This window comes from Dromiciops gliroides, chromosome 3, assembly GCF_019393635.1.
Source record: "Dromiciops gliroides isolate mDroGli1 chromosome 3, mDroGli1.pri, whole genome shotgun sequence".
NCBI classification, from domain to species: Eukaryota; Metazoa; Chordata; class Mammalia; order Microbiotheria; family Microbiotheriidae; genus Dromiciops; species Dromiciops gliroides.
The window spans coordinates 340,966,227-340,977,937 of NC_057863.1; the positions used below are offsets into that span (position 1 = coordinate 340,966,227).

General features: G+C 39.6%; 1 protein-coding gene across 1 annotated transcript in view; it reads left to right on the forward strand.

Moving 5' to 3' along the window:
• The window catches only part of LOC122746658 (inhibitor of carbonic anhydrase-like), a 95,069-nt gene extending 83,731 nt beyond the window's left edge, over positions 1 to 11,338 (forward strand). Inside the window, 4 exon segments of the mRNA XM_043992455.1 lie at positions 2,140 to 2,222; positions 4,846 to 4,982; positions 5,723 to 5,777; positions 11,020 to 11,338. Coding sequence (XP_043848390.1) covers positions 2,140 to 2,222; positions 4,846 to 4,982; positions 5,723 to 5,777; positions 11,020 to 11,233 — 489 coding nt within the window. The 3' untranslated portion in view covers positions 11,234 to 11,338.
• The last annotated feature ends 373 nt before the right edge of the window (positions 11,339 to 11,711 follow it).

Sequence of the window (11,711 nt, forward strand, 5' to 3'; positions counted from 1 at the left end):
AAATGGGTTTCAATTATTTCAGTTGTTTATAAATTAGAATACATTTTCCCATAAAAACTATTATAAATAGTAGTAAGCTTCCCAAGCTGACTGAAAGGAAGCAATTTTAGTTATTCAAAAGCCATTTTTCATTTTAAAAGCTGTGTTTCATTTGAAAATACAAGAACATCGAGGAGCAGCTAGGTGGTGCAGTGGATAAAGCACCAACGCTGGATTCAGGAGGACCTGAGTTCAAATTTGGCCTCAGACATTTGACACTTACTAGCTGTATGACCTTGGGCAGGTCACTTAACCCTCATTGCCCTGCAAAAACAAACAAACAAACAAAAATAAAATACAAGAACATTTTATTCTTGCTTTTTGTTTTTATATCACTGTCATTTCTTGGGTTGGGGAATCTTCCTCCTTTTCAGATTGAACCCTCCTTTGTGGCAGAGAAAAATAAGCAAAAACATCCCATACAGTGACCACATTTTATAAAGTATATAACATTCTGCCCCAGTAGTACCCCATCTCTTTGTCCTTTTTGACATTCATCGATTTTCCAGTTTTTCAGCCTTCCTGATAGTGATCTTTTCATTTACACTGTTGTAGTCATTGTGCATACTCTTCTTTTGATTTTGTTGATTTGCTGTGCCTCAATTCATGCAAATCTTCCTGTGTTTTACTGAATTCCTTTGCATTTATATACTATCATTTTTCAGTTATTCAGGGATGGGCTCAGGTATATAACACCTCTCCCATACTGTGATGGAAACTCACTACCAAAGAAAGATGTTGGCAGCTCCAGGGTGAAAGAGATAGAATTTATTTAAAGGAGACTCACTTACGGGGGGGGGGGGGGGGGGGGGGGGGGGGGGGGGGGGTCAGTGTCCAGGACGGTTGGTGGAGGTTATATGAATTCCCATCAGATTCCCTCTGATATTTATACATGTAAACATACTTGACAAAAAGTCTTCTTTTTCTATACTAGGGAATCAGAATTATAGAAGCACGTGTGTGAGATGCTGATTGGTTAAAAGGTTGTGCGAATTCCTTGTGCACGGTTAGCTCATACTGGATGTACTTTAAGTGCAGCATGTAGAACTCTATACCTCCCTGATAAACTATTGATAAGAAAGTCTCCAAGAATGTTAAGGACCGCTAATGATACAAAAGTGTTCTTGAAAGATGTGCATGTACACGTGCCTCCCCTTATGTTACAAGGTGAATGGGAGGTTAGAGTTTTCCTTGTGAGACCCAGCCATACAGCTAAAGCCTTGGTACCCTACAGATGGACACCCAGTGTTTGTTTTTTTCTTCCCCTAATTCTTTGCTATTATAGAAAGGGCTGCTTGAATATTTTGGTCTCTTGTCTTGACTTCTTCTGCAAATGCCCAATAATGAGTGTGCTACTCAAAAAGAGATGGACTATTAAGTCACTTTGCTCTCACAATTCCAGATCAATATACAAAATGGTCCCAATGCTGTTGGGACACGCAGTGGAATACTATTTAATGATTAATTTTGTTAATATCTCGAATTTCTTTTTCTATGTTGTTGTGGCTCGGGTCTTAAAATCAACCCCCCCCCCCTTGTTAATCTTTATGAGTAGTGAACTCAAGTGGAATGCCATTACCATTCCTCTCCCTGTCGACCCCCAACATGCCACAACGTGACCCCCTCAAGCCATCCCTTCTGTCTTTATAGAGTCATCTCAAGACCCATGTAGAGACTTTCTTGACTTAGTCCTCACTGATCTCTCTTCTGAGCTCCTTCAGTGCTTACACCAAACAATTAGTACTTAATTATTTTCTGTTGCATAATGTATTTTATTCTTGTCTCTCCTCAACTAGATTATAAGCTGCTTGAGGAGTAAAGAACATGGCCTTTTAAAATTATCCACAGGGCCTACTACAGTACTGAGTGTATACTTAATAAATACCTGTTGCATTTTTTTTAGTCTTTTGCCCCATATATTATCATTTAAATACTTAAAATAACTATACGAATTTGTGAATGTTATTTCTAAAACAGCATATTGGTATCCTGTCCTGACTTGCTTTTTGGTAAATAAATTTACTCTTTTCTGAACATAGAATTTCCATAATAATGTCTTTTTTGAGACATTAATTGTATGTTATTGTTGTAAATTCCTAGGGTAATAGTTTGACTTTGATTGATCTCCCTGGTCATGAGAGCTTGAGGCTTCAGTTCTTAGAGCGATTTAAGGCTTCAGCCAGGTAAGTAAATGAGACGTAATATTGATGCTTCTGTAAAAAGTATATAAATTGACACTACTTATGTGATTTTCACAGAATGCTTTTCTTATGATGCTATATTTAGTATTTTTTATTTAAAATGTATTCATTCCATGAAAATATCTCAGTGAACACCAAACTCTTTAAAAAAATCTTGAAGTAGAATCTAAGAACTGGGAAGGGTCTCAGGAGCATTTCAGATCCAGTACCATGTGTAAGTTACCATTCATCTAAATCAATCAGCTATGTCAGAGAGATAAAGATGAAAGGGACTCATGTGTACAACAATATAGTAGCTCTTATTGTAGTGGCCAGGAACTGGAAACTAAGAGAGTGCCCATCTACTGGGGAAATGGCTAGTATGTGAATGTAATAGAATACTTTTATTCCATGTGAAATGAGAAACCTAAAAATACTTGAATTAATGATGGAGTATAAAGTGAACAGAAGCAGAACAGTTTGTATAGTACAACATTGTAGAGACAAACTTGGAGAGTCTTAACTCTCATCAGTGCATTGACCAACCCTGATTTCAGAGGCCTGATGGGGAACTATGCTATCTTCTTCCTGATAGAGATGAAGGATTCAGGGTACAGAATGAGACAGTTTCAGACATGGCCAATGAGAGGATTTGTTTTACTTCAGTATACATATTTATTAAAAGAGGTTTTTTTTCTTCTTTTTTCTAATGGGGAGGAGGCAGGAAAGCAGACATGAGAGAAAATAAATTTTTGTTCACCAAAAATATTAAATTAAAAAAGAAAAGACTGATACCTTAAGGAGCACAGGAGAAAGAATTTCATAATTTGAGGAACATGTGCTTTTACTAGTGACTTTAAAAGTTCTATTCTAAAATTCTCTTTCTTTTTTTTTTTTTAGTGAGGTAATTGAGGTTAAGTGACTTGCCCAGGGTCACATAGCTAGTAAGTGTTAAGTGTCTGAGGCCGGATTTGAACTCAGGTACTCCTGACTCCAGGGTTGGTGCTCTATCCACTGTGCCACCTACCTGTCCCATTCTGTATCTTTTTAAAGAAAAATCCTTTCCAGATCCAGTACTTATCAACCACACTGCCGTAAAAATTTCTTTAGTTGGCATTGGAGGCTCTCCACTGCCTGGCCCCAGTCTTTCTAGCATTCTTTCCCATTGCTCTCCTACATCAGTCTTATATTCAGTTCAGCTGCTCTGCTTTCTCCTGAGTACACCTGGTGCTGCCTCACTTTGGTGATGTGCTCACCTCACCTTTCTTCCTCTGCCTGTGCTGCACTCTCCCATCTCTACCTATGGAAACTCCATCCATTCTTCAAAGCCCATTTCTCAAAAAATGCTCCCTCTTTCACAAAGCTTTTCTGGTTACCCCAACCAGAAATGATTTCTCCTTTTCCTGAACTCCCAGAACATCTCATTCCTGTGCCATTTGTAGGGTTCCTACCTCATTTCTGTTGCTGTTGGATGCGTCTTAACTGAAGGAGACACCACCCCTCACATGGCACAGCATCACGTACGTGGCAGGTAGTATTCATGGTACTGTGGAAAGGAAAGGGAACCAGACTTAGAATCAGGGGATCTGAGTTTGAATTCCAGCTCTGCCACTTATGACCTGTGTGACCTTGGGCTCTCCTCTCTGCACCTCCATTTCTCATCTATAAAATGAAGGAGTTAGCCAAAGAAAGCCCTCTGGGTCCTTTCCAGATCTAAATCTATGATTGTATCACTAGTAGGCAGTGGTGAACCTTTGAAAGTGTGAGCAGAAGGAACTTGAGGTTTGTGCAGGACAGACCTGGGGGAAAGGAGGCTGAGACTGAAGGCAGGAAGACTACTTAGGAGGCCAATATAATAGTCCAGGTAAAGGGTAATAGAGGCCTGAAAAAAGAATGATGGCAGAATAAAAGGAAAGAAAGGGTGGGTGTCACTTGAGATTGTGAAGGAAGAATTGATAGGACTTGGTCACTGGAGGGAGGCAGGGGGAGGACTGAAACTTGGATGACTTGGAGAATAGTGGTGCTATTAACAGAAATCCAGGAGATTCATAGGTCCTGCCATTTCTTTCTTCCATTAATGAATTTTCTTTAAGAAATTCAAGACTTTGTGATGAGAAGGTCAAGATGAAGTGAAAAGTTGTGGTGTCTGGCTTTTCATCTTTACTTTGACTAGACCAACCTTTAAAGATATTGTTTATCTTATTTCAGTCTCAGCTAAATTGTTTTTTGTTTTAAAAGGGGGGCAGTGATATTAACGACTTTTCTTGGGGGCATTCTTTTGGATGTTTAACACTCATGAAGTTATTCTTTAGATGAAAGAGAGTATGAAATCATCTATACGAGTTGAGTTCTGTAGCGAAAATTTCCTGTGGAAGCTCTCATATTGTGCTTTCATATTTACCTATGGATTACAGGAGTCTCAGCAACTGAAAAGGAAGATTGTGGGTTAGGACCTGCAGATGCACTGATGGGAGTGCCGAGCCTCATTCTGATCTTGGTCCATCTGCAGCACTCGCTTGTTTTATTGGCCTGGAGTAAAGGCCTTGTAGACATCACAGAGGATCTAGCGCAGAACTCAGAGATCGTTGTGACAATTCACACTGTTTTGTTTTTCCATTTTATTCAGAGCAATCGTGTTTGTTGTGGATAGCGCTACATTCCAGCGGGAGGTGAAAGATGTAGCTGAGTTTCTTTATCAGGTCCTTATTGACAGCATGGTGTTGAAGAATGCACCATCATTATTGATAGCCTGCAATAAGCAAGGTAATCATCATGTTGGTAAGATTATCTCAGCACATCTTCAGGTGTGGTACCGTTTTAGCATAATCATTCTTCTTTGACATTTTCATACATTTGGGGGGGTGGGGGTGGGGCAATGAGGGTTAAGTGACTTGCCCAGGGTCACACAGAACTGTCAAGTGTCTGAGGCTGGATTTGAATTCAGGTCCTCCTGAATCCAGGGCTGGTGCTTTATGCACTGCATCACCTAACTGCCCCATTTTCAAATGTTTTGACAGAGTGATGCAAAAGCCTATTATACTTAGTGATTTGGAGGAGCATTTAATAATGATAGTAGAAGAGATAGCAACTGAATAACCAAGTGTAAATTCAGGTATTTTGAGCCCTGATTTTAGCTCCATGACTGTCTCATTTTATGATCTTACTCTGCCTCAATGGTATTATCAGCCTCTTTTAAGGACTAACAATGGAAAATGCCTATAGGTCATTTTTATTTTAATAGCATATTTCAGAGTTGCTAAGTTATTTTCACTTTAAATTTAAAACTGTGCCCATCTTGTCTAGCATAGTAATTTGATTTAAAAACAACTTGTGGATGCAGATATAGTTGCTCTGTGATGGAGAAAGGGAAAAGATAAAGGTTATCCTTTAAAAAAATAAAAGCCTGTAGAAGACTTGTCAGACATGAAAATACCTCTGTGTAGAAGGGCTAATTACTAATATTCCTGGATTTTAAACCAATGGTGACATCTTCATCTTTCTAGATCTCACAATGGCAAAATCGGCCAAGTTAATTCAGCAGCAGCTGGAAAAAGAACTGTGAGTATGGATCTAAGGCTTCTGAATATATCCATGTCATTTTAAAAAATGGGTGACAGAAATTGAGGACTTTTAAATAATTGAGATATGCACATGTGTATATGTGTGTGCATGTATGTATATGTATATACATATTTAAACATATCTATACACATATACACATTCTATATCTAAATACTGTATGCTATAAATAAATAAAAGTATAAATAAAAGTAACTTTAAAGTTTAGATAGTACTTTTTTCCAGAACAACCCTAAGAGGGAGGTAGTACATTGTTATCTTCATTTCACAGATAGAGAAATTGAGGCTCAGAAAAGGGAGGTGACTTACTGTCTCTCAGATTGTTGCTTAGGTCTCAGAGCCTTCATCTATATTGGTGGAGGGGATTTCCTAACTTTAAATGCTGTGTAATATATAGCCATAGGGTTGGATGTTTTGATCTGATTGGAAATAATTTAGGAAATTGTTAACTTTTATTTTAAAAAGCTATCCTGTGTGTACAGAGATGAAGCTACCAATGGAATCATTGTTAGCAGTAGAGAGAGAAGATTTTTGGAAATTTTAAAGTATTCAGAACTTTTCCCCCAAATAAAGAAATTTTTAGAAAGATTGAAAAATATGCTGTACTTTTAGAACCCTTAACAGATCTAAAGTCACTATTTGGAACACAAAAATGTTTTGTGCATAATTTTCTGCTTATTATAAGTAACTGTATGGCCTATGAAAAAGTCACTTGATCCCTGTGCCCAAGGCAACTCTCACAGTAACCATAAATTAACAAATAAGTTGCTGATCTGCATGTGAGGTCAAGATTTCACATCACAAGTTCCACACACATAGAATCAGAGGCCCAGCTTTAAAAAAAACACATGTGAATACTCCCTATACCAACATAGATTACATCCTGTACTTACTGAGGTTGGACCTTGAGGATAGAGCAGCCTCTTTCTGGACCTCTGCTTAAAGCCTTAATCACCCAAACTTGCAATCCATTGGAATAACCCTCAAGAACACTGGGTCTCTATCTTTACATGTAACGGAAAAAATAAAATACCTTATATGTAAAAAACAAAACAAAACAAAACCAAAAAAGAACACTGGGTCTCCTCTGGGCCACCGTGAGGCATCAAAGTAGGACGTCAGTGGAGGATTGGAGATTTAATTGATTAAATGAGAAGTTTATATGTCCTACTATATCTAGTGATGTAGGGAAGTCTACAAAATTTACTGGTCTAAAGATGTTTATAACCAGTTCACAAATATTATAATACACGCTGGACCCCCTCCCCAACCTGGCACAAGGACTCATGGGTTGGCTTCCCTGGAGGGAAGCGACTGCCATCAAGTTCAAGACACATTCTGAGTCCCATTCCCAGAACTCTAGCTCGGGAGTCCCTCCTCACCACACCCTACCCCTGGTGTGCTGCAGGCCATAATCAGTTCTCTTTGTTGTTTCCAAAAGGTGTGCTTCTAGAAGCTGCTGCCTGCCCGCCCACTCCCAACTTTCTCTGTCTCTGTGGCTCTTTCTGCTCCTTGCAGGTTGTGAGTGGCAGATGCCATAACCTATGAGAACAGGGAGGAAAGACAGCCCCCTGCACTGCCCCTGCTGCTCTCTAGAGGATGGTGGGTCTGGGCACAGCTGGGGGCATTTTGTATTTGTGTCCCCAGCACATAATCCTGCTTCTAATGTCCACTTGGGCTGTCAGGCTTAACTTTTTAAAGGCCACCAAGAGCATCGCCAATCTTTGATCAATCTATCCACGACCAGTTTTCTATCGGGAGGTATACTTTTATACTCTGTAGATGGATAACGGGGCATAGACATATTTTTGCACTTACTTTGAATGTGAACACTTTGTTGGGGGCAGGTAGGTGGCACAGTGGATAGAGCACCGGCCCTGAATTCAGGAGGACCTGAGTTCAAATCTGGCCTCAGACACTTAACACTTACTAGCTGTGTGACCCTGGGCAAGTCACTTAACCCCAATTGCCTCACCAAAAAACCCCCAAAAAACCCACTTTGTAACTTCTGTTAGCTTTCTCTTTTTGTGATTACATCATCTAGGAGTGAGGTGGGAAAGGGAAACAATTTTCCCCCTTCCGTCCCACTCCTCAACATTGAATAAAATTTTCCTTAACCTTTCTTAAACTTTGAGACAGTGATGATACCTCAGTACCCAAGAGAAGGCCTCCCTCTGCTGTAGACTTTACATTCCCTCTCTTTAAACCAAAGCTCTTTTACATTACTTTATTCCTATCTTAAGGCTTTTAGACAGGAGATTCTCTCCTATTTCACTTGGTTTTTTAAGTAAAACACTTTCAAGAATGGATTCAGAAATAAGTCGTTGGGTGCCACTCTACCCACCAGAGACTATGGCCTAGGAGAGTTAATCTGCTCATTTTTGGAACTCCTGCTTTGGGGACGATTGATCTGTCCTAGTAGGTGAATGAATGAGAGCAAAGTCACATAGCCTGCTATACTTAGCCAGCCCCAGACCAGACTGTTCTTTACATCCAATCTAGCTCTTGTCTCAGTCTGTTATTGACAACTGCCTTGCCACCCCATATCTAGCTACACCCTCTCCTATTCTCCCCCTTTCCACCTTTGCTCTGGGAATAATAATTAAACCAAGGGCTCATCATCGTGACTGCTCTATGATGTCATTCACTCTCCCTGTGACTTCCCAGAGCAAAATATTCTTCCCTGGCCACTACTACTTCTTCTACATGTTGTTTCCTCCAGTTTTAATTAATTAATTTTTATTTAATCATAAAAGCATTTTATTATTTTCCAGTTACATGTAAAAATAGTTTTCAACATTTGTTTTTGTATGATTTTTAGTTCCAAAATTTTCTCCCCCATCCTACCTCCCCAAGACATAAAACAAGCTGATATAGACTATATATGTACAATCACATTAAACCCATTTCTGCATTAGTCATGTTGTGAAAGAAGAATCAGAACAAAAGGGAAAAACCTTGAAGAAGGAAAAAAAACACAAAAAAGTAGAAACAGTATGGTTCAATCTGCATTCAGAATCCACAGTTCTTTTGTTCTGGAAGTGGAGAACATTTTCCATTATGAGTTCTTTGGAATTGTCTTGAGTCATTGCACTATTGAGAAAAGCCAAGTCTGTCACAGTTGATCATCACACAATGTTGCTGTTACTGTGTACAATGTTCTCCTGGTTCTACTCACTTCACTCAGCATCAGTCCACTTAAGTCTTTCAAGGTTTCTCTGAACTCCTCCTGCTCATCCTTTCTTACAGCACAATAGTATTCCATTACATTCACATACCACAACTTGTTCAGCCATTCCCCAGTTGATGGGCATTCCCTCAATTTCCAGTTCTTTGCCACAGTTTTAATTTATATTTTTTGAGGTAAAACACTGCCTTGTTTTTGTATTTGTGTCTCCAGCATGTACACTGGTCTCCCTGCCACAAGGCTCTCCCCTTGCCAGGCCACCCTCCATTCAGCTCTTAAAATGCTCTTCCTAAAGGCCATGTCTGATCTTGTCACTTCTAAACTCAATAATTAACTCTCCTGACTCTGTTACCTCCAACAGCAAATATGAACTACTCTGGTGTTCAAAGCTCTTCCTTAACCTGTACCTTCCTTCCCCTATCTTTTCAGTCTTCTTCCACCTTATACCATCTTCCTACCCCCATCCCAAACCCTAACATACTCTGCAATCCAGCCTCCTGGCTATTCTTAAGAAGATGCTCCATCTCCTGACTCCAGGCATTTTCACTGGCTGGGATGCTCTCCCTCTTCATCTCTGCCTACTGGCTTCCTTTAAGTCCTAGCTAAAATCCTAGCTTCTTTTCTGATCTCTTTTTTTCTTTTTTTAAGTGAGGCAATTGGGGTTAAGTGACTTTCCCAGGGTCACACAGATAGTAAGTGTCAAGTGTTTGAGGCCGGATTTGAACTCAGGTCCTTGGGAATCCCGGGCCAGTGCTTTATTCACTGCACTACCTAGCTGGCCCTTCCTCTATTGACTGTTTCCAATTTATCCACTGTATAGTGTGTACATGGTTGTCTGCATATTGTCTTTCCTATTAGATTGTAAATTCCTTGGGGACAAGAATTGTCTTTTGCCTTTCCTTTTATCTCTAGTGCTTAGCACAATACCTGGCAACATAGTAGGTGCTTAACAAATGTTTATTAACTGACCAGTTGGCACATAGTATTAATAAGTGCTTTTCACTCATGAAGGTGTTTTGTAGTCCTGTGTTCCAGTACTTTAATTGTAAGCAAATCATGTTGGGATAGAGTTTTTATCTCCAAATGTACCACTTCAGAACAATTTGGAGCAATACTTACCTTCACTTAATAGCCAGTAGATGGCACTAAGATACTTTAAGTTGAGACTTTTCTGATAATCTAATTGAAAATAATCATCTGGTTGAAGAGATGGTGAAAATAAAGACTCTTAAGACCACAGAACTAGAATTAAAAGGGACCTCAGTATTTCACTGATGTTAGCTGAGTGTAAAAAATACACTCATAATACTTTAAGAAGACTTAACTGTTCTAAAATTCTAGTCTTTGGGTTCTTTCTTTCTTTTTTTCGCGGGGCAATGATGGTTAAGTGACTTGCCCAGGGTCACACAGCTAGTAAGTGTCAAGTGTCTGAGACCAGATTTGAACTCAGGTCCTCCTGAATCCAGGGCCAGTGCTTTATCCACTGCACCACCTAGCTGCTCCCTCACTCTATCTTTGTGAAAGAAAAAGAGGGGATAGTTACTTAGAATATTGGGGAAGCACATACAATCTGGTGGAAAGGGCAGGATGAGTTCTGCAAATGTGGACAAGGAATTTCATCTTTTTGTGCTTCAATTTCCTCATCTATAAAATGGGGACAATAATATTCACCCTCCTTACCTCATAGCATTGTTGTAAGGTGAGAGAAAAGTGTGACAGTTGGTGGGGGGCGGGGGGGGGGGGAGAGGCAAATGGAATAATAACACCTAAAGGATTTTTCATAAGATTTACATCTATATCTTAGCTCAGTATCCGTAGGAAAAATTTAAATTATAGTTGGCAAAATGATTCTTTTGTTTAAAAGTTTTAAAATGAAATTTCATTACAGTATAATGTATATGAAGTATAATGAATGTGTGCTGTGAGAGTCTTCTGCAATATTCTAATTTTCTCTAAGGATCTTCAGTGTTGTGTAAATTTGGACTGTGGACCCCTTCCTAATTTTCTATTTTATGTGTTTGCTTGGTTTGACAGTAATACCTTGAGAGTTACCCGAACCGCTGCCCCCAGCACACTGGAGAGCTCAGGTGCTGTTATCACTCAGCTTGGAAAGAAGGGCAAAGAATTTGAATTCTCTCAGTTGCCAATGAAGGTGGAATTTGTGGAGTGCAGTGCCAAGGGAGCTATGGGGGATGAAGGCTCTGCTGACATCCAGGACTTTGAGAAGTGGCTAGCTCGGGTGGCCTGAAGACATGGAGCTGGGACAGACAGAAGATGTCTAACCCTGACAACATATACATATGGGTGGGTTAGCAGTGAATTGATAAGGGGTGAAAATATAATTGAAAATGCTCTCTTGTTGTGGAAAGAAATTATTGTGAGAATATTAAGGATAAATGTACTGTAACCAGCTTGGGATTTTTTTAGAGGCCTGCTAGATTCTTTTTTTCAAATAATTCAGCTCTCCTTTATTGTCCCATTGCCAAGTACATTGGTTTTCGTTTCTTCCTTGGATCTGTAACAGTGAGTTTTGTAAAGTTTATCTTATCCTCAGCAGACTCCAAGTAGAGAGGTTCATTACCATAAGCATTTTACTTTCTTTTTCTTCCTTTTTTTTTCTGGGCAGGGCAGTGAGGGTTAAATGACTTGTCCAGGGTCACACAGCCAGTAAGTGTCAAGTGTCTGAGGCCATATTTGAACTCAGGTCCTCCTGAATCCAGGGCCAG